General features: G+C 47.7%; 10 protein-coding genes across 10 annotated transcripts; 6 read left to right on the forward strand and 4 right to left on the reverse strand.

Annotated features, from left to right (window-relative positions):
- Nucleotides 1–253: 253 nt before the first annotated feature.
- Nucleotides 254–2,205, forward strand: N7481_006113 (ferric reductase family protein; the record flags this gene model as incomplete). Its single annotated transcript, XM_057265332.1, has 4 exons — nucleotides 254–581; nucleotides 649–769; nucleotides 826–1,077; nucleotides 1,152–2,205. 4 exons carry the CDS (start codon nucleotides 254–256, stop codon nucleotides 2,203–2,205), a joined length of 1,755 nt encoding a protein of 584 aa, XP_057123052.1.
- Nucleotides 2,206–2,979: 774 nt separating this feature from the next.
- Nucleotides 2,980–5,559, forward strand: N7481_006114 (uncharacterized protein; the record flags this gene model as incomplete). The annotated part of the gene is made up of 3 exons (XM_057265333.1): nucleotides 2,980–3,193; nucleotides 3,257–3,887; nucleotides 3,942–5,559. The coding sequence occupies 3 exons, from the start codon at nucleotides 2,980–2,982 to the stop codon at nucleotides 5,557–5,559; spliced, it is 2,463 nt and encodes an 820-aa protein (XP_057123053.1).
- A 575-nt stretch (nucleotides 5,560–6,134) lies between these two features.
- N7481_006115 (protein transporter TIM17) lies at nucleotides 6,135–7,789 on the forward strand (the record flags this gene model as incomplete). The annotated part of the gene is made up of 4 exons (XM_057265334.1): nucleotides 6,135–6,203; nucleotides 6,290–6,418; nucleotides 6,479–6,703; nucleotides 7,421–7,789. The coding sequence occupies 4 exons, from the start codon at nucleotides 6,135–6,137 to the stop codon at nucleotides 7,787–7,789; spliced, it is 792 nt and encodes a 263-aa protein (XP_057123054.1).
- Nucleotides 7,790–7,808: 19 nt separating this feature from the next.
- N7481_006116 (uncharacterized protein) lies at nucleotides 7,809–8,825 on the forward strand (the record flags this gene model as incomplete). The annotated part of the gene is made up of 1 exon (XM_057265335.1): nucleotides 7,809–8,825. The coding sequence occupies one exon, from the start codon at nucleotides 7,809–7,811 to the stop codon at nucleotides 8,823–8,825; it is 1,017 nt and encodes a 338-aa protein (XP_057123055.1).
- A 1,118-nt stretch (nucleotides 8,826–9,943) lies between these two features.
- Nucleotides 9,944–11,210, reverse strand: N7481_006117 (MBL fold metallo-hydrolase; the record flags this gene model as incomplete). Its single annotated transcript, XM_057265336.1, has 5 exons — nucleotides 9,944–10,372; nucleotides 10,428–10,689; nucleotides 10,768–10,898; nucleotides 10,959–10,989; nucleotides 11,038–11,210. Coding segments are annotated over 5 exons (1,026 nt in total), but the record flags the coding sequence as incomplete, so codon positions are not given.
- A 496-nt stretch (nucleotides 11,211–11,706) lies between these two features.
- N7481_006118 (GFA family protein) lies at nucleotides 11,707–12,368 on the reverse strand (the record flags this gene model as incomplete). The annotated part of the gene is made up of 2 exons (XM_057265337.1): nucleotides 11,707–11,824; nucleotides 11,878–12,368. The coding sequence occupies 2 exons, from the start codon at nucleotides 12,366–12,368 to the stop codon at nucleotides 11,707–11,709; spliced, it is 609 nt and encodes a 202-aa protein (XP_057123057.1).
- A 1,725-nt stretch (nucleotides 12,369–14,093) lies between these two features.
- On the forward strand, nucleotides 14,094–14,729 carry N7481_006119 (uncharacterized protein; the record flags this gene model as incomplete). Its single annotated transcript, XM_057265338.1, has 2 exons — nucleotides 14,094–14,327; nucleotides 14,385–14,729. The coding sequence occupies 2 exons, from the start codon at nucleotides 14,094–14,096 to the stop codon at nucleotides 14,727–14,729; spliced, it is 579 nt and encodes a 192-aa protein (XP_057123058.1).
- Nucleotides 14,730–16,643: 1,914 nt separating this feature from the next.
- Nucleotides 16,644–17,175, reverse strand: N7481_006120 (uncharacterized protein; the record flags this gene model as incomplete). Its single annotated transcript, XM_057265339.1, has 2 exons — nucleotides 16,644–16,873; nucleotides 17,142–17,175. 2 exons carry the CDS (start codon nucleotides 17,173–17,175, stop codon nucleotides 16,644–16,646), a joined length of 264 nt encoding a protein of 87 aa, XP_057123059.1.
- A 1,423-nt stretch (nucleotides 17,176–18,598) lies between these two features.
- Nucleotides 18,599–19,268, forward strand: N7481_006121 (fungal specific transcription factor domain-containing protein; the record flags this gene model as incomplete). The annotated part of the gene is made up of 2 exons (XM_057265340.1): nucleotides 18,599–19,154; nucleotides 19,246–19,268. 2 exons carry the CDS (start codon nucleotides 18,599–18,601, stop codon nucleotides 19,266–19,268), a joined length of 579 nt encoding a protein of 192 aa, XP_057123060.1.
- Nucleotides 19,269–19,608: 340 nt separating this feature from the next.
- On the reverse strand, nucleotides 19,609–21,078 carry N7481_006122 (FAD-dependent oxidoreductase; the record flags this gene model as incomplete). Its single annotated transcript, XM_057265341.1, has 2 exons — nucleotides 19,609–20,695; nucleotides 20,780–21,078. 2 exons carry the CDS (start codon nucleotides 21,076–21,078, stop codon nucleotides 19,609–19,611), a joined length of 1,386 nt encoding a protein of 461 aa, XP_057123061.1.
- Nucleotides 21,079–21,442: the final 364 nt, after the last annotated feature.

Genomic DNA, 21,442 nt, shown 5'->3' on the forward strand with positions numbered 1-21,442 from the left:
TGGGTGGGACTCTGGATCGGACTCTGGATGAAGGAATCCCATCCGAGACGCAATCCAATTGTTCTCTGGGTTAGGGCTCGGGCTATTAATAATGCCTGTCATCTTGGAACCTCCATCGATCCCACTCCGTCATTCTTCTCTATACATATCTCCTCCATATTCATCGTCGAGCTCCTACTTCGACTCGGACGCAGTCCACTCGCAAAGATGGATAGCATGATGGGAATGGTTCCGTTCCTGAGACCAACCGGTCATGTTGCACTCTGACCGGGATCCGGGGGAGTGCACAATGACCCCGGAACAATGTGCCTATAAATCTCAGTACTGGGTGAATTGGTACCAAGCAGACCATCGCTATTCCTTGCCGACGGTAGCTTTCTTTCTGGCTGCTATTGTTCTGTTTGCCGTTGGTCATTTTCTATCCGGTATCGCTCCTCAGCGAGTCCAAAGAAGCGCGATTTGGTCGCGCTCCGTGTCTTTTCTCCGATTCCTGTCTTACAAAAGCTGGCGAGTTGCTGGCTGGAACACTCAGTCTTTGGGTGTCTTCTTGTTGGGAGGTGCTGGTCTGGTCTTTTTCCTGGGTGAGTCACCATGTTCAACGAAGCATCCTTGCCGAGAGATAGCTATTCTAACCATCTCCCTCGATAGCGATGACACTCGGGCCTCATCCTTATTACTGGCCTAATACCAAGGAGATCAGCTACGGTGGTTCGCCCCCTATCGCCACAAGAACGGGCTTTATGGCCCTAGCATGTCTGCCATTTTTGATGTACGCTGCATTTTGTCCTCTCGTCGACTAATATGATGATATTGACCATTGACTAGTATTCTTGGTGCTAAAGCAAACCCCATCACTGCATTGACCGGCATCTCACACGAGAAGCTCAACATCTGGCATAACTGGGTTGCTTGGGCCATGTTTGTCCTGGCCTTGATTCACACCTTCCCATTCATCATTGTCCACGTCAAGAAGGGCGACCTTGTCATGACATGGAAGACTGGTGGCGTTTGGGTGACGGGCGTGGTAGCCCTCATTGCTCAGGCATGGCTCACATTTATGTCTGTCCCCTGGATTCGGTATGTGCCAACCATCAAACTCTTCAAATTGTGTGTTTCCCTCGAATTTACTAAATAAAACTATGTTTTCCTAGAAACCGCTATTATGAATTTTTCAAAGGAACCCATTTCTTCATGGCGATGGTTTTCATGATCTTCTTTTTCCTCCATTGTGATTTCCGTATGTCCTCCTGGGACTACTTTATCGCCACCGCCGTCATCTACACACTCTGCTGGCTCTACTCTCAGTGTCGAACATACTTCGAGCATGGCTTCAAGCACAAGGCCCGGCTGTCCGCTGTAACCGAAAACATCTTGAAGATCACAATCGACACAAGAATGGAGTGGGCACCCGGCCAGCATATCTTTCTGCGATTTTTGACCTGTGGTGCACACGCCTTCACATCTCACCCTTTCACTATCTGCTCTGTTTCTCAGAAGGGAAACAAGAATCAACTGCAATTTTTTGTCAAATGCAGAGGCGGCATGACTGGTCGCTTGATGAGCTTGGCTCTTAAGAACCCCGATGCCCAGGTTCCGGTTCTCCTGGACGGTCCCTATGGTGGTATTCCCCAAGGGCGTCTGGTTGATTTCGAAAGAAATCTCATTATCGGTGGCGGTGCTGGAGCTGGTTTGACGCTGTCCATGGTCGAAGAATTTGTTCAACTCTCCCATCTACGACCTAAAGACGAGATGAAAGTCATCGTCGCAACCCGTGATGCTGGTATGCGTTTCTGGTATCTTCAGGCTTTGGAGGATATTGCCCACCGGCATTCTAAAGACGAGACTATTCCTCGATTATCCATCCATATCCACGAGACCTTTTCCGAAGAAGTTGGTCGGGAACCTGGAACTGAAGATCTCAAATTGGAAGCCGGCGCCAAAGTTCAAAGAGTGGTTTCTAAGGAATGTAGCCAGCTGACGACGGAAATGTTTGGAGTTCATTTCTTCAGCGGCAGACCTGATCTCCCAGCCAGTACCCATCAAATGGCCGACCAGGAGGGCGTCTCTGTGGGTGTTGTGGTGTGCGGTCCCTCCTCTATGCATCATGATGTCTGTGAAGCAGCCTCGGTAGAACAAAGCAAAATCATGGCTAAGAAGCCTGGCGCTGCGAGGGAGCTGTGGCTTCACACCGAGAATTTCTCGTAAGTTTGTTCCTTGAAAAGTGGCTTCGGGATTATCAATTCGCTAACATGTCATTTCCAGGTATTAAAATATATTTGATCGCATAGCTGAATACCCCTAACTGATCTGCATTTTCCTGTATTCTTGTTAGACCACCGGGTCTAGATTTACGCATTAGCATATTATTTATACCCCCATTTGATTCGATCGCAGTATTAATTGCAACTGGATATCTTATTCTTTGCTTCTGACCATCAAAATCTTTATTATCCACAATACTAGTATATCCACAATACTAGTAGTCAAATGTGCCAGTCGGCTCAAGAAGTAAAGTACTATTAGGTATGCTTCTGCTGAAGCATAACTTGGCTCAGCATGTCTCTAGTTGATTTCGAGTAGAACAGCCGAGGTATTTCCAATTCAGGCATCTAAGCTGGCAATCGTCATATCTCCAAGCTTGTTCACATTCAAGCAAGCCGGGCATCATAAAATAATCTCTTATATAAAACTAATGTACAACAAAATATATATATAGAAAAATAACTTGAAATAAAAGAATGGAATGATCCTCAATATATAGTAGTAGTATAGTGTTGGCCCGGAGCATCTCAAAGAGCAAGCGCGGGGGCGGGCGGAAAACGTCGGCTAATCAAGGCTGCCAGCCTTCGCCAGCCATCACCCGCATCTCACCTCCAATATCCCTCTAAACAAATCCACAGTTGACACTGCGATACCCACTGAAACTGCCATTGCTAATCACGATCTCCTGATTCATCCGTCGGTATCGGGCACGTTGCAATGGACCGTGACGGCGCTAGGCCATCCCGCCCGGATCGGCCATATCAGCGCACCTACAAAGCATGCATCCCTTGCCGGGCACGCAAGGCCAAGTGCGACTTGGGAACGGGTCCAGATGGCTTACCGATCGGCCCACCATGCGCGCGATGTCGCAGAGAGATGAGAGAATGCGTCTTCCCGGAGAAACGAGCTTGGGAGAGGTCGCGTAAACGCGGTAAGTTGCAGACACCTCAATGCGCTTGCGCTGAGTCCGCTGGCTAATCGGCTATTCACCCAGGTCATTCGTTCGATGATAATGATCAGACGGTATCGCCTGTTGGGGAGCATGGGGTCGCTAGTACTTCGCCTGAGACTGTGAAGAGACAATTTACTCAAGCTCATCAGTCGGGCCACTATCCTGATGCCACAAGTCCCTTCCAGCAGGGCTGGTCCTTCCCTGGGCACCAGCAGTCCCCGCATAACAGTCATGGCTCTCAGGTGGGGATTAGTCCAGTCCAGGGTGCAGATACAATGATGCATGCAAAGCATTCTCCTTCCCAGTCATACCATGATCATCGACATCGGTCGAGTTCCACGCTCGCGAACTCAATGATGCGGACTGTTGTCGCCAGCGGCAATGATGCGCTGAATATTCTTTTTGAAGCCGCAACTGCCCAAGATCAGGAGGATAGTACACCCAATGAAGTGGACACGCCGCTCAGAGCTGGTTCGAAGTCGAGTGGACTGAATGGCAAAGCGCGATCTACTCCAAGGGATTTTGAAAGCCCGAACTTTGAACCAGCGCCGAGAAACGTAGGACCGGTCACCATTTCAGTTGTTGCACCGGAGACATTGAGCGTTTGGGAGGCCTGTCGCTTCGTCAGGATGGGTTGGTTTACCGCTAGAGAAGCGGTTACATTTATCGACCTGTAAGTGTGTGTGGTTGGGTATGGCAAGACACGATGTTTACTAACACAAAATAGGTTCTTCAAGAACATGTCTTGTTTGTCTCCAATATTGACGGACTTCTACTCCAACCACCGAAATCATTATTGGCTTATCTCTCGTGAGCCAGTCCTTTGCTGTACGATTCTCATGGTTTCGTCTCGTTATCACATCCTTCCTGGAGCAGGCGGCGACTCTAGGAATTTCTTCATTCATCACCGATTATGGCAACATTGCCAGCAATTAACTATGCGATTAATATTTGGCCAAGAGAAATCTACAAAATCCAAAGTCAGAAGTTTGGGGACCGTGGAAGCGCTTCTCATAATGGCAGAATGGCACCCTCGTTCGCTACATTTCCCTCCCGAGACAGACGGATGGGATGATGACTTGATTCCAAGTGCTGCAAAGCCTTCGGAAGAGACGGCTTCAGAATCCACAACGGCGAATCGATGGCTGGAAGACATGATTGAGCCATCAAGACGATCGGACCAAATGTCATGGATGCTTCTGGGATGTGCTCTTTCGCTCGCTCACGAGTTGGGCATCTTTGAGACCGAAGAATCTGATTCTCCTAGTGAAGAGCAAGAGTGGAAAGAGCAAATAGCCCTCCGGAGGCAACGAGTTCAACGCCTTCTTTATGTGTATATCAACCAGCTTGCATGGCGCATCGGGTGCATGTCTCCCATCCCGCAATCTTTAAACCATGCTGTTCTTGGTGGGCGGAAACCTCGGTGGCTCAGTCAGCCAGGTAGCACCTGGTTAATCTTTATGGACTCATGGATTGAATTGACTAAGCTGGCACAGTCTGTAACTGATATGTTCTTCCCATCCGCCAAATTCGCACGCCAACAACTGCATAGTGGCCGCTATGTTGGACTCCTGGAGCATTTCCGACCATTGCTCAACCAATGGAAAGATAAGTACCTGCAGCCTCAGGTGCTTGACAAAGCCTTCTATAATGACCTTTTCATCGAATATCATTTCGTCAGAGTATATACCCATTCGGTGGGCATGCAAGCCGTGGTCGAGCGGGTGCTGGCAGATGCCGACCCGGATAACTTTGACGAAGTGCGACCGATGACCATCGATCCGACCGACTACGATTATATCCAAGAAGTGATCGATGGCTGCTGCCAGATCCTGCAGAAGGTCGTCCACCTTGCAGAGGTGGGCGCACTACGATTCTCGCCCGTTCGCATTGTCCTTCGAATTACTAGTGCCTCGATCTTCCTGATGAAAGCACTCAGCTTAGGCACTCGGCAAGCCGTCCTGCAAGAGTCACTCGAAGTGCTCGAACGGAGCATCAGTGCGTTGAAATCCAATGCGCTCGACGATGTTCATCTCAGTACCCGCTACGCCACTCTGTTGGAATTGCACGTCTCACGCCTGCGTCGCAACCTACTGGCATCTTCTAAGAACCCGAAAACCAGTCGAGGTGCGACGCGACGATCATCAATGGGCCCTCCGCTGTGGCCAGAGAATGGCGATCGAACAAATCATCTCAGCACGCCCGTCTCACAAGAATTGAACTCATCTGATCTCGGCTTTATCCCATCGATCAACGAGATGGCAGACGATTGGTTGTCGCTGCCATTCGATCCGTCGATGGCACCATTTGGAATGAGTAACGGGGGGGCAGTTCCCCATGTGTGAGGGGGGCGCATTAGACTTCATTTGGAACCTGCCATCGTGAGAATTGGGACTAGAAAAACCGGGGAAAGTAAATAGTGGAGGCCGCCCCGCCCACGGTCGCAAGCCCATAGATAGAGAGCCAGGGTCATTTGAAAACCTGGGAAGAAATCAAGATACCCAAATTTTCCCTACTATGGGCCAAAATAGAAATGAGCTGCAGGTCGTAAAAGAAGAAAGAACTAGAGAAGAAAAACTCTGATGGCACTGCCACGCAGGAACGGTGTAATCCCGGGAATTCCCTTGACCCCTGCAGTGAAGTACGGGCAAAGTCAAAGGTTGTCAAAGCACTGGCTGGCACTGACTGGCACTGACACTGGCATTGGATTGGCTTGGGAGTGACTTTCGGGCGATCTCGCCGGGTGGCGCGGCATTTGGAGGGTCACGTGCAGTCACGCGCTCCGGCGAAAAAGTCGTCCTTATCGATTCTCCAACCTTCAAATCCACCTGGTTCACCTCCGAAGCTCTCGCCCTTCCCATCCACTCTTCTATCCCCCTCGACTCTCCCGACCCTCCCTTCGATCTTACACACACACATTATGGATCACTCCAGAGATCCCTGCCCCTGGGTCGCCCTGAGCGATTTTGGTGGTGCCTTCTGCATGGGTGTACGTCTCCTTTCGACCCCGACCCTTAACCCGTCGAGAATACCCTCATTTTATTGGACATTTTATCTAATCCTGTTTTCATTTAGGCCATCGGTGGTGCTGTCTGGCACGGTGTCAAGGGTTTCCGCAACAGCCCCTACGGTGAGCGCCGGATAGGTGCTCTCACTGCCATCAAGGCGCGTGCGCCCGTTCTCGGTGGTAACTTCGGTGTCTGGGTATGTTAAGCATCCGACTCTATATCCACCAAGCTTCCTTTTCTAACTGTCGCCTTGTAGGGTGGTTTGTTCTCGACCTACGACTGTGCTATCAAGGGTATTCGCAAGAAGGAGGATCCCTGGAACGCCATTATCGCCGGTTTCTTCACCGGTGGCTCTCTGGCCGTCCGTGGTGGTGTCAAGGCTGCCCGTAACTCCGCCATCATGTGCGCCGTCTTCCTGGCTGTCATCGAGGGTGTCGGTATTGGTTTCCAGAGAATGATGGCCGATAACACAAAGCTGGAGGTACGATCATCCCATTGCCAAAGCGCGAACATCATCCTTTGAGAACATTCAACTAACGCGATGCCGAATCTAGCTTCCTCCCCTCCTCCTTCCGAGCAGAAGGCTTTTGCTTAAATCACCCTTTTCTACGACGACGCTCACGCGATCGACTCCATTCTCCGGTGGCCGAAAGAAACCCACCTTCTCCTCTTGTTCTCATAACACAACACAACAACACATCAGCACATCCCCATATTGAGTCTCTCTTCTCAGGTGTTTGGTCTGGGTCATCATTCTTAAACGACACAGCATAGAGGTTCTTGTTTTGCTATACGCTTTTCTATTTTTTTTTGATACCGCCGGTCTGTTTTACTTTTCGGAGCATTGTATTTTTGTGAACGGCGGGCTCGATCTATGGCTGGTTTCCGAGACCGGCGCATGCTTCTTTTCCCTCAGGGCTTACGAGGCCCCTCAAAAGAATTTTCTCTGCTCATGCTGCAAAAAAGCGTTCGGAAGGGGACGTGGTGGATTCTTGTACATTAAGGCATTTGCTAACTAAAGGCATAATACGCATATTTTCTGACATATATTTTTGGCTCGTCTATCTCACTCATAAGTACAAAACCTAAGCACATCTACAAGGCCAATGAGGCCTCGAGTACGTCCAGACGACACTGGGACGGGGTTGAAATGTTCTCAACCTCTAGAGCTCCGCTATCGCCATTTCCCCGCATCCAGGTCGAATACCACCTCACACTTTCTCCTTTTCCAACGCATGCCAGCCCCGCCAAATTCGCTATTCGAGTCATGGCCAATTCCCCGGCAACCTTCAAGCCAGCATTAATTCTGCACGGGGGCGCAGGTGTTTATCAGCGCTCCAAGCTACCCCCAGAACTTTACAATGCTTACCACGCCTCGCTACAATCCTATCTGCGCTCAACCCATGAATTGCTCAAGGATGGCGCCAGCGCCCTAGATGCAGTCGTACACGCGGTTTCTTTAATGGAGGATGACGAGCTTTTCAACTGTGGCCGTGGCAGCGTCTTTACTACAGCGGGTACTATTGAAATGGAAGCTTCGGTTATGGTAACCTCTGTCCTGAGATGACGACCAATCCCAAGGCACAATGAAACGCGGAGCCGGCGTGATGGGCGTCAGGAATGTTCGCCATCCCATCCGTCTTGCACGCGAGTCACTTCTACGCACAGGGTACAGCGTTGACGGCCAGCCCATACGGGATGGAGGAGGTAGTATGCATTCACAGCTTGCGGGACCACATGTGGAGACATTGGCCCGCGACTGGGGACTTGAGTTCAAGCCTGATGAGTGGTTCTGGACGCAGCGACGTTGGGACGAGCATCGGCGTGGATTGGAGGGGTTGGAGCAGCCGGTCAATTTGAGCCAGGGCACTGTGGGATGTGTTTGTCTAGATCAGTGGGGGAATTTGGCCGTTGCGACGAGTACCGGTGGTTTGACTAATAAGTTACCAGGTCGGATTGGGGATACGCCGACTCTGGGTGCTGGTTTCTGGGCAGAAGCTTGGGATGAGGTGGTTGAGGATGAAGCTCTTGATACTATTTCATCCAGTTCCTCGCTTACCGATATCTTTGAAGAGGCGAGAAGCTGGTTAGGTGACTGCCTCCCTTCATCTCTTCGCGGGGTCACTTCGCCAGCCACGCATAACACACCGCACCGACTTGGTTCGGGCTCTGAGAAGCAGTCGCTACTTCAACAAATGTCATCTCAGCCCCGAACAAGGAAGCGGGCAATTGCTGTGTCTGGCACGGGCAATGGAGATTCGTTCTTACGCGTAGCGGCTGCGCGCACCACAGCCGCGATGCTACGCTTCTCAACGCCAGGTCGATTTCCAGATTCGCTCGCCAATGCTATTTCTGCGGTTGCTGGGCCGAATGGGGAGCTCCAACGCTCGGCTGGCCCACGCTGGGAAGTCACCGGGGAGGGAGAAGGGGGTATTATCGGTATTGAGGCAGATCTGATTGCTGGGGGTGGTGATGGATTACTACGACGTGGAAAGGTCGTATTTGATTTCAATTGCACTGGAATGTGGCGTGCATATATCGAAGAAGATGCTTCTGGGAGAGAAGTTGAGAAGATCATGGTTTTCCGAGATGAATACTACTAGTAGTACTCTTTAAATAACCTTGGAAGAACGGGGTTTCAAATAGACTTAAACTTCAAATTGAATCCATGGATTCTACTATTTCCCGAATGGTCAAATCGAATTTGGACTTGAACTTGGAACTTTCTATTTGAAGCTGTGTGGACTTCAACGTAATCGTCGACACCGTATTAGTCTATACTTGATTTTTATCCAAAGCCCTGCGGCAGATAAAATCTGTGCTCCCAAGTATCACCACTTCTCAAGTAATGCCTTGCCCTCCTCTTTAACTCGTCTTTTGCAACGAACGAAGTACAACATACGACAAGTTTTAGCAAGGTTCAGGACACTGCTATCCTCCAGGAACCTCAACACTCCGTCCCAGATCGGCTCATACCTTCCCATGACTTGGGAAATTTCTGATCGTATCGCTTAACTACAAGAGAAAGTCAGCAATGAAGAAGCATTCCATTATCAGGATTATACAGACCAATTCGATCCAAGGCAGACTTAATGTACTTAGCAGAAATAAGCTTACGATGCTGTGCTCTGGCTCCTTTGGGCAGTCACTCCGCTCTGTGACTCAAAGATGGACCACTCACTGCAGCATTGGCGCCCGAGTCATCGATCCGAGGCCTAGACACATAGTATCTGGGTGGAATTTCCTTGGCCTTTGCCTAATACGTGGCTGGAATGACAGGGGGGGGCTACTCAGGCGCTACCCAAACAACCAATTAATATGGGTTCAGAAAACAATTACGCGGTATCTGATATTGTTTTGTATGTTTATCGCTATATAATATTTTGCTGCTAACCTATATTATCTTCCGGCTAGAAGTCATATATTGCTTTTAGGTATGGCATCCTACAGAGACTGAGTCACAGTGATATAAGCGTCGATGGAAACGAGAGCCCTCTTTCAGCGACGCCCACGCAATAGGTGGTGGGGGCCAAAAGTCTCGTTCACCTCCTTGCAGAGTGCGCGAGAGAGGATATAGCCAACAGCCAAGACTTAATCATTGACTTCGTTATCTATATCCTAGTATCTTGCTCGACCATAGGAATATTACACATGCCGCTCATCGAGATTGAGCTAATTTCTACTAGCTCAACCTATTCTTCAGTGTCCTGTCCGCCTACCTTGCTTCGCCCGTGACGGTAAATCGAAGTTTTTCTCCCCGATCCAGGTACACAACTTTACCCTCCAATCCAGCCCTCTCAACCTCCGTCCTAAATTCTTCCAGTGAGCTTGCAAACACATAGTAATCATCGTAATGAATTGGAACTGTCAGATCTGGCTGTATCAGCCTGATCAGCTCCACCCCTTGTTTCGCGTCCATTGTGACCATCAGCGCGAGCGGAGCCAGGGTCGGTGATGGAATCATTGTACCACCCAGATGGGCTAGCATCAGATCGATACGCTTGTCTCGGTATAACTCTGGTATTCTCTTTAGTTCGTCGACCATAAGAGTATCGCCCGTTATGTAAACCCTAAACCCGCAGACGAAGTCATGGCTAGCAGGTCCATCATCTCTACCGAGTTCAAGCATCCAGCCATTTATCGGAGGAATCTATATAAGTTATCAGTTTTGGAAACAAAGTCTAGCTATTTCTTTTAATACTGACAGCATGAACTATTGAGTTCAAACTCTCCACCACTGAATTATCTGGTATATGCTTCCCTGGCATAGCCGTTATGCGAAGCTGACAACGTCCCGGTATAACATGGGCCCCAATGTCTACCATGATTGACTGGAAAGCATCTAGTGCTGATATATTCGTGAAAGAATCGGTACCTTTGTTAGTGAGTTGAGAATGAGCATGGGATGTAGTAATAATTGGTAAATCGCGCCGGAGTGAAGCTTCCACCTTCCGGTCGAAATGGTCTCTATCATTAGTTGACATTTAGTATTGTATATGGCAAATGAAATGGCCTGACGTTATCTTGTAGAAGATCAATACTCACTCATGATAGTGAGACAACAAAATCAAGTCAATGCGAGGTAGGTCGTGGAGACCAACGGCTGGATTTGTTCGCCGCTGGCTGGACACCCCTGGCCCGAGATGGACATGATCGCCAGCATGGAGAAAATTAGGCTGTAAGTCAGAATTATTCAATAAAGTTGCCTTTCCAGGTATGCCGAGGAAGATACTCACATCTGTCATGATTCGGATGCCCGCCCACTCTCTGTTTCATTTTAGTTCTAATCCATATTGGCTGTGTGCAGGCACTGACATGATAGTGGTGGCCGTTCCTACAAAATAAAGTGATGCATTTTCATTCCCAGTCTGAGAAGGAGCGAACTTGACTTGTTTCGGAGTCGGCAAGTTCTTCGGCGTTTGGGTGTCAGCGGTGAGATCGCGCGTTGCTGGACGATGATCCTCCGCGTCGATCCGAATAGTTTGCATAGTGTCCGGAACAATCTTGTAATGAGAAGAGGATCAACTTTGAATGCTCAAGAGAATAGGCCAAGTACGAGAGATAATTTGCTTTTTTAAATTAGACTGTCGCAAGTGCACACTTTGCTGAGTGGTGAATCCGTACCCGTCAAAACGCAATTAGCTCATCATGATGTAACAATATATGCATCTCGGGTGGGCTTGGTAGGCGGCGGCTGTCATGATTGGAAATGGGAGAGTCTTGAAATGATCAGAATTCATCCATGGATGTATTATTGTTTATATCTGTTAGGTACAGTCTTGGAAGCCAGGCCCAGCCGCCCTAGTTCGACAGCGTGTCTCGAATGATGAACGTACAAAGCTGCCACTTGAAGATCCGTCAAATTCGAAGTATAAGTGGTTGGCTTTACGTAGAAAAGTATTGAGACCAAAAGAAATCTACCAATTTATTACAAAAGCGACCAACACTCCTAAGTTCATATAATCTAGATCACATGAAATCCTTTTAACGTTTCAAAGGATTTCCACTGTCATCAAGTTGCTCGCTGTCCTCATCAATCCCTTTCCATTTTGGGATTCCATCGTGTATATCCCTCAAGCGGCTCTCGTAGAAGATATGACATCTATATGGCTCAGGTTAGTTAAGATTCTACCATGATTTGAGGGTGAGATTGACGACGGCAAAAATGTCGAAACACGCTCCCGTTGCTCCTCCGGCGAAGTGGAGAAATCGATCAACTGTGGAAATAAAAGACACATATTACGTCCTTCGTCCATGATTGGCGTCCTACAGGTAGCGCAAGTTACCTTCGTGGGCGTTTGGTATTTCGTATTTCTCTCTCGGGCTGCGTAGAACGACAAACCGTCTGTGCCATTGTCGAAACGAACATCCTCCTTCGGGAAGATTGCTGCCCACTGGAACGGCGCGCCATGCAAAACTTGACACCCGCGACAATGGCAGAATTTAGCCTTCAACGGTCGCTCACGCCTTAGACTGTATGACACTTTGCCACATTGGCAGTGGGCTCGCCATCTGATGTCACCGTACTGATCAAGCGGTGTCAGGACATATGGTGGCCGGTTGCTGGGGTCCTCATCTTGGAATGTATATGCATGACTATTTTCAAGGGACAGTGAAGGCTCGAGATTCTTTCTGGAGCAAGCCATGTCGTTGGAGCCCTATCCTATCAGAGACTCAATCCCTTATCCGTAAATTGACGAGAAATTTGAATTTTGGGGATCGAGCAACGACAAATCAATCGATTCATTTACTTATTCCGCAAGTCAGTGACAATGAACTCTGTGTTACTCGGGTATTTATATATGTTTTATTGCTTCGAAATGACCTGCAGGACGAGATAAATTCCAGGTTTGGCGTTTGAAAGTTCTCTTGCTCGCTTCCACCAATAAAACCCCACAAAAATCAGTTGTCGTCACGGATAGCTCATTTTAAAAGACTTGATTTGACCTGGGTGTCGTCCATGGGCCATCCGTGTGGATGAGCCAGTAGAAGCATTTCTGATGTGCTCTATCAAGCACTTACCATGGAAAGCGAAACGAGGAAAGTGAATCATGAAGAAATACTAGACTTTGTCACCAATCATACTAGGTATATCAGATCACTGGACACCATAATTACGACACTGACTGTATATAGCGCTGAATGGACGAAGGCAGTAGAAGGATGAGATTTCGAGGAGACACTGAGATAAGCTTTTGCATCGCGCTTTCAAGTTCAAATACATCCACTGAAGGTCGCACGTGTCGTGAATTGAGCTGTTTGATTGTAACTCCACCGTCTGACAATGCTTCGGTAGTCTTGGGCCTGTGATGAGCTGTCTCAGCCATTCAGTTATTTTCTTTTGCAAAATGTTGGTTGCGACAAATGTTCCGGCTATATATGTATTATGGACGTGGCTTATAATAAATAGATGCCTGGATAGAACGTCAACCTTGGAATATTCATTGACAGTGGACATTATAGTGAGTGTTTACTTTCCTCTATTCACACAAACCAGCCAAACAGAGAGCTGTTAGAATAATCTGGCTGCTCAATATAGAACCAGTTGTTAAGATACCTAGTTCTAAGGTTGCTAGGTTGAATGTATGGCCATGGCGGCTAGTAGTCTCTAACCGAGATAACCACTAGTCATAGAAATCTTTGCGGCAACACGAATTACTAGTAGTAAAATACTAATCCCACAGTGCTGTTCAAGATCTCTACATTAAAATGTGGCAATATCAGCTATCACACATTCGGCGGAGCCCTTATGTACGCTATTTAATTACGAATATCTTGCTTTGGTCAAGAAAAAAATGGCAGTCTTAGACGACTTGAGCAACCCAAACTCGGCCCGGGGGTCAGGAGCTATTGTTCACGATGCTCAAGAAATTACAAAAGGGCGACAGAAACTTGCTGCTTCTCAATATTCAACAAAGAAACAGGGTTTGCGCTGGAAACATTTGAAATGAGATATTGGTGATTGGGCATTGCTTCGTAGTAAGTGATGCTATACTGACGCGCTGACCATTTATTACCCGTGATTGGATCAGACCGGCTCAATTCAAGATATTCCTGACATTCTGCCGGCGGGGCTGCTTTTCCGGTATTCAACTACACTCAATGGAATTTGAAATTCCTTCTGGTGATTCGCTTCGGGCGGTAAAGGCTAATATATTATACAAGGTCGCAATTAAGCCACTCAAATTGAATTCCTGAATTCTCGCATAATGACGTTTCGCCATACAACCATTCTATTATAAGACGGTCGCCCTCACTAAGATTGTCAAGCAAAGCTTTCTACAATGTTATTCCGTTATTCACGCCCTACTGCTTTATTCTCAATAAGACACCCAATTTTAGTTCAACGGTGCTGCATATCTCGAACCGCAATGGCTGCCGGTATCAGTGACGCGATCCAGAAAGATCATCGGGAAATCGAAGACTACTATAACAAAATCCTCGCTTCCTCCACGGACAAAGAGAAGATCCAGTGGCAAAATCAGTTCACATGGGAGCTAGCCCGTCACTCTATCGGCGAGGAGCTTGTCGTCTACCCAGAGTTCGAAAAGAAGCTCCCCGATGGCCGCCAGATGGCAGACAAGGATCGCCAAGAGCACCTCTCTGTAAGCTTCCTCCGTAGGTCGTACCGCGTCACTAGTGCCTACTAATATAAAATACAGGTCAAAAAACAACTCAAAGCTTTCCAGAATATGCAACCATCTGATCCTCAGTTTGAGAATACCATCAAATCTCTCATGAAAGATCTTTCAGAACACATCAAAGAAGAAGAGTCCGATGATCTTCCGAAACTAGAGGCCCAGTTAACGAGCGATGAGAGCGAGGACCTCTCCAAATCTTTCAGCAGAACTAAGATGTTCGTTCCCTCGCGTTCGCATCCCAGCGCTCCTGATAAGCCTCCTTTTGAAACGGCCATTGGACTTATGACAGCCCCTATCGATCATTTGGCGGATTTGTTCAGGAAGTGGCCACACACCTCAGGCATGCCAAACCCGTCTACTAAATAGACCTACTACTCTCTAAACAAGAGTTGGCCTGTGCTTAGCAACAGGTAGCTCAAGTTTGCGTAGCCCTCTGGAGTCGAGAAAAAGGTTGAAATGAAGTTATGTCTTTTATCTTACGCCAATCTGAGTTTGTCGCCGTCATATCCCGAAACATCTATCTCCGCTCTATGCTTGAATCTTGCCAATGAATTTGAACTTGATCTGTAAAAATCAAATTGTCTATGTTATTTTGTCTACGAAAATGCCTAGGACACGGTGTAGTCTGAGTCACTATCCCGAGAGGTTTTACTGTAATCCTTACTTATGAATTGCAATTATCGGTACATGAAAATAAGTTCAAACTTGTCTTTTAGTGGAATGCCTTGCATCTATCGTGCAGTGGCGACATTGACAGAGTGTAAATTTCCTTAGAAGGAATGGGGATAGACGGCCCCGAATGATACTCACCAGCCGGGTGTATCTGTTCGAACCGTACGCAGGCCCCGTAGCTGACAAGGATGTAAAATAGGCTATCTTGGAATTCAGGATATGCAACAGAGATTGCTTTATGCGTCACTAATTTTGAAAACCAGCTTTCACCAGTCTTTACCCAGTTATGTGGCTTCAGTAAAAAGGTGTGTACCGATCAAACATCGTCGTTTGTCAGATTGCACCTAATAATACGCATATGACTGAAAACCAAAGTTCATAAGCTGGAATGTTCTAAAAATCTCCCTGAGGTAACAATGACACCCTAGATCCTACCAACCTTTTGCCGCGCCCCAAAGTGACTACTATGAACGTGTATGCCAACATTACCTTTCCATTTCCTGCTTGACTCGACAAATATCCTGATTTTGTGTATTTCTTAGCGGGTACCGAAATCGAGTATCGTATAAAAATTCATTGTTGTTGAGCATGGAAAATCCATCATTGAGCAAGCAACCTACCAACTTCTTGATAAGTTTCTTTGGTCATAGCTACACATATGATTTTGTTGTCGGCGGTAGAACTGTTGGGTACCTGGAGCGTAAAGGCATAAAGACTAAAATGTGAAATTGTGAAATAGAAAATTTATGGGCTCTGTGGAATAGCCAATTTGCGGACTTTCTGCCTCAAGAGAGCCTATGCCCAAGATGAAACACGCTTTCGCCGCCGATCAAGATATCTGATTCTCTACTAATGATTCCATGGCTCACTCAAGTCTGGCATTCCTAGAATGAGTGCATCGCCAGTCTCTGCATGTTCTCCAATATTTGAGACGACTGAATGCATAGTAGTGCGCCTCGACCTCCACTCAAGGAACTCGAGGAATGCTGGTTTCCAATTGTTCAGCCACCCAGAAGACTGAGGCAAAGACCTAGCTCCCCAAATCAGACATTAAAGACTATGACACAGGTTCATCACCAAATTTCTACCAATCAATCCCAAGAATCCAGCTCAGAATCAGACATAATCAGTTCCTAGGGACATAAACAACCCCATCTTATACTCTTCACCAATGATTCATATAGCCAGCACAGGTTCTGATGCCAAGGCATATGTGAGGACAATGATTAGACCAGTACAGGTCTCAGAATAGAGTGTGTGAGAAATGAATGGTGGGGGAGAATGGATGTTTGGTCAATGCTTGATACTATCGCTTAGCTCTCAAATAAGCCAAGTTGAAACGACTGTTGAAATCAGTTACAGTCGTCGCCATCAAAATAATCCCTACCAGATCAGGCTCCAGACGCAGGAAGAGGGCAGGCAGGCTTGACGTAATCTATAAGCGAGAGATCCTCATTAGTTCCAGAAGTTGGCAGATTCATAGCATATAGTAGTCTTCAAAGGCCACAGATCAAAGGCATCGGCATCTGTAATGGTAAAATCCCGGCCAACTGGCCCAGATATCTGGAAATGATCCTAAGATTCAATATCACAAAGGGCTAGCTCATTTTACACACCACTGTCGAAGCCAACAGAGGAAGTCCATCCGAGAGCATGGTGGATTGATGTTATGAGAAGCGCCAAAATGCCGACAAGGATAAAAGCTAGACCAGAGGTGTAGTACACTAAACCGACATAAGCACTATCGTACCAGTCCGATATGGTGTAGTGGCTAACATCGCCGTCTCTCACACGGCAGCCGGGGGTTCGATTCCCCCTATCGGAGTTCAATTTTTGATCTATCCATTATAAATCAGTGCTTTTTTGTGAATCGAAAAAGGAGAACATGAGGCAGGAATAAGAGCCAGGCTCACCGCCTGGACCGCGCTGGAAGCTTTAGAGTTATTGTAACAGGTTAATTAGTTTGTTAAGTTAGTTAAGTTAGTTAGTACATTGTTTGTTCCAACCAATGCCTGAGGCATTCGGGCATCAGGATTCAAGAGCAACTCTGATAAAAGGAAAATCCCCATGCCTAAACGTCAACCCCTCACGCATTTTTGGACTGACCTTCCTTCATGTCACATGAGTTGTTATTCTGCATGCTCGCCATCCACTAGTAGCATTCGCCGTTTTGTATCATGGTTCAAAGACCCCCCTGACCAGCACGTGTCTCATCAACGCACCCCTCATTGCCTGTGATTCCTGCTTTCACGAAAAGGTTGGAAGCTCAACCCCTCAAATGCCTCATGCACCCTAAAAAGGACCTGACAGCCTCCAGATAAAATGTTACCGCGACAATCTTCCATGCGAATGGTGTTCACAACAGGGCCTTCAATGCACCTTTAACCGAGCGCATCGCATCAGTAGGGTCCCTTCAGCCGCTGGACGCGTGTAAGTGCATCCGAGGTGATCTTCAATACCGAGCTTTAGAAATGAAGGCTAAGAGTTTCGCGCGAAGGGCGGTTTTTTTCTCTGCATGAACCAACTGCATCTGGAGACGAACGCACGAATGCGGAAAAGCCAATCTTTGATTCCAAGCGCTGAAATCAAGACTGACAAATTATAGGATCAGACAGGCACGCCCCGAGCGCGACCGCCACCAGGTCAATCTCCTGGTTGTATCAATAATATATTTGGACATGTCCCGATTAACCTTCGTGCGTCAACCGGACTTCCTTTCTTTGCTGTAGAAAGTCGGCAATGGATGGTGTCTTGTACCGGCCAAAATATCGATTTCGATCGGTTGAACTTAGCCAGTGTCCGAACGCAAGATCAAACTATCCATGATTTTGCATCTCTCAAGGAACATTTTCGACACCATACTCATCCTGACCTTCCAGAAAGGGGCGTTGTCCTTTCCGTGTTGCACAAGTTCATCTCCTCCTCTGCCCATCGCCGCTTTCCTTTTATACACCCTGGTTTATTTCATTACACAATGGAAACAGCCTATGAGAATCACCTTTCGGAATTTTCGCCTGACATTCCTAGCGCCAGAGCCTGCATATTTGCCTTCGTTTCCTTCAGCAGCTTTATGGTAGAAGGAAACTCTCTTGGCAACAGTATCGAGTCTCAAAGGTATATTCATGAAGCACAATATCTTGCATCTGAAATTTTGGATGGTCAGGCTACCCTAGACGGAATCCAGGCACTCTTAATGGTCGTAAGTTAACCCATTTGGTTTTCGTTCTTCAATCGATCCACGGACTCGGCTAGCCTGGAATGGTACGCTGTACCAGGACTACCTCCGCCATACTCTGAAAATTCTGGCGCAATGTGGTTTTTTGGCTCTTTGCCACAATTGCCCCTTTCCCTGGGTGTTGAAATGGTCTTCTGATTACTGATACCCGCTGGTCTAGTCAATTTGTCGACTAGGAAGAATTAGCACCATGAACTCAAAAGAGCCAATGCTTAGTACCTCGATACGCTTTATTTTCATTTTAGGAGGCCATTTGAATTCGGCCACTCAGAGCCCACCTGCTTTGTTTCAAATACATTGCCGATCACTCTTCTGGATAGCCTACTTGATGGACAACGAACTTTGTCTACGAACGTGTCGGCCGCCGGCAATTTGTACTGACTACTGTGACTTGACTTTTCCCAGTGCAAGCGAAATTGCCATCGAATTCTGCCTTTCCGATCTGCAGATCCCATCCATCCAGATAATTCCACACCTTTTTCCTACCGATTTGAGGCTGGCCTCGATTCAATCGAAGATTAGCAAGGCGCTCCATTCTCCTCGAGCAGCATCGAAATCAGATGCGGAACTTTTGAAGACTATTCGCGAAGTAGATGATGCGATTGATGACTGGTACAAGAATCTGGAACTATCATGTGATCTCTCTGCCTTTCCAGCTCAAGGTATCATGACCCGGGAGGAGGCCCTCGGGTCTCAATTTATGTTACATATACAGCATAAATACTGCATCGTTGCCATCCATCAGATGAGTACCGGATGCGCGGCATGGATTGCCGATCCTAACAGCCAAGCGCTGGGTATCAAATTGAGTTTAGAGGTTGCGGCTAACGCAAGCTGTGCTCTGCTTCAACAATTCCTCGGCGCAAAAGCCTTGTTTCAACTAGGTAGATTCTGGTAAGAACCCCTATTGCTCAAACTGCTGCTTTGGTTCACAGAGAAAAAGACCGATAGCTAATTATTTCAATGATCTTATAGGTTCGCTATCTTCTATGTTCTGACAGGTGTCATGAATCTATTCTGTCAAGTTTTGAGAGAACCCACAAGCCCACAGACCGAGAACGATATCAGTTTACTTGACCAGATGTCAGAACAATTCTCTTTAGCAGCAGGAGCACACCCGTTTCCCGAATATTCCAGTGATATCTGCTTAATGAGAGATTTTGTGGCAGGATTAAGACGTTTGGCTCGATGTGCCACACTGAAAGGAAGAAAATAATGGCTCGGTGAAAATTTATATTAAAAGTGTATATATCTAATTCTGATTGACCCCTGTATATTGAAGAGGGGCATATTGTTAGATTATTTAACTATCTCCCCAGCGACTGAAAGACGTGTTTACTAGCATGCCTTTGTTTCCTTGATGACCAACGGATGGTCCCAAGGGATAAGGGCTGTAAATGGTTCATCCGCGAGGATATAGTTCAAGACCAACGCCTTCTTGATCGCCCCGGCTCCATTCCCGGTCAATTTCAACATCAAAGTGACAATCCATGCACGGCACATGACGTATCGGGCAAGGAAATAGTACAATTTGTTCTCCCAGGCATGCATGCGTGACATGTGACGGGACTGATCGTAGTCTGATCGCAATGGGTCGGCCCTGGCTTTTTGGTACGTATCGAAAACCCTGCACAGGGTGGGTTCATTTGGTGACATGTCCTGGCTCGACTCCAGCATCTCATGTAGACCGTTGCACAGAGCAACTACGTCTTGGATTCCATTATTCAGCCCACGACCCGCGTTCGGCGTGAATTTGTGACACGCGTCACCCGCCAGGACAATTCGTCTCCAGCTCCAGCGAGTCAAAATACCCTCTTCCAGGTTCGTCATTCCTTGGGTCAATCGTGTGACGTATAAATCTTTGACCTTGAGTGTTTCCGTAACCGGGAAGTCAGAGAACTGCGTCGCAAACAACTGCATGTCCTCCTCCGTGTAGCGCACCCGCGCTGCCTCAGTCGACTCTGCCGCCTTTGCTGAGTTTTCCCTCGGAAAACGCTCATAAAGGAAGATCCAGCCTCGCTCTTTGCCAGCCAGAAACATGATGGACATATCCTTGGACTGTACCTCGGTGGCGTGGCCCGCCTCAACGCTCTCTGGCCGTGGGAAGCTGCTCCACATACATCGATATTGGGCTAGGAATGGGTCAGCAGAATCCCTCCAGACCTGCTGAGGATCCTGAGACATGGCCATATCACGCATAAGGGTCCGCGTCTTGCTGTGCACTCCATCCGAACCGACCACAATCGATCCCTGATATGTGCTCCCGTCCGTACAGATGACATTGACGCCATCCTGGGCCTTTGAGACTTCGATGGACTTGATCTTCTTGTTGAGTAGGTATCGGGATTGAGCATCAGAGGGCAATCCATCGTATAAGGCTTCGACGAGTTGTGCGCGGTGGAAGATGACCGGTGCGGTTCCGTGGCTGCAAGGCAAAGGTTAGATATATGTACATCCAATTTCGGCACAATCAAGACGGTGAAGCTCGGCTGTCCGGGTGCCAACTCACTTGGTTCTGAAAACGTGAGGAACCGTCCTGCTGTCCGCAAATCGATTCCCATCTTGTGTGAACGATGTATTTCGTGCCAATTCGCATCCAATTTTTGCCAGTCGTTCCGATAAACCAAACTGATGCATCACTCGCATGCTAGGCGGCCCCAGCACCAAACTGGCTCCCTGATCCAGAACAACCGAGTCGCGTGCTTCGAGGACCATGAAGTCAATTCCAGCATGGTGGAGGGCATGGGCGGCCGTGAGACCGACGGGGCCGCCGCCAACGACGATCACTTTAAAATGAGGGGATGACATTGGTAGAGTTGACAATTGATAAGAGATAGATCTTCCGAATGTAAATTTGGACGAACAGAAATTCTAAGGTTGAACTTGAGCTCGGAACTTGGATGCTGAGGAAGCCTAGATTCTCGATGTTAGTACTATTTATACACATTGCATCTATACACGCGACTGTCCGTTTTTAGCTTCAAACGCGGGCCGGTAGCCTCCCAAACACGAGGCTTTCGGATCCGCTTCATTCCGTTTCGCTTAGAAAATAATTATTGCAAACTAGCGGACCCCGCTGTTCCTCTTGAGAGGCTTTTGGAGGACATTAGTCCTCTGTAGACGGACAGCATCGCCTCCTCGCGTCTAGGGTAGTCCTGTTCAGGTAAACCGT

Source organism: Penicillium waksmanii (genome assembly GCF_028829765.1).
Source record: "Penicillium waksmanii strain IBT 27052 chromosome Unknown utg000005l:1.0-5232799.0:1.0-5237142.0, whole genome shotgun sequence".
In the NCBI taxonomy this organism is placed as follows: Eukaryota; Fungi; Ascomycota; class Eurotiomycetes; order Eurotiales; family Aspergillaceae; genus Penicillium; species Penicillium waksmanii.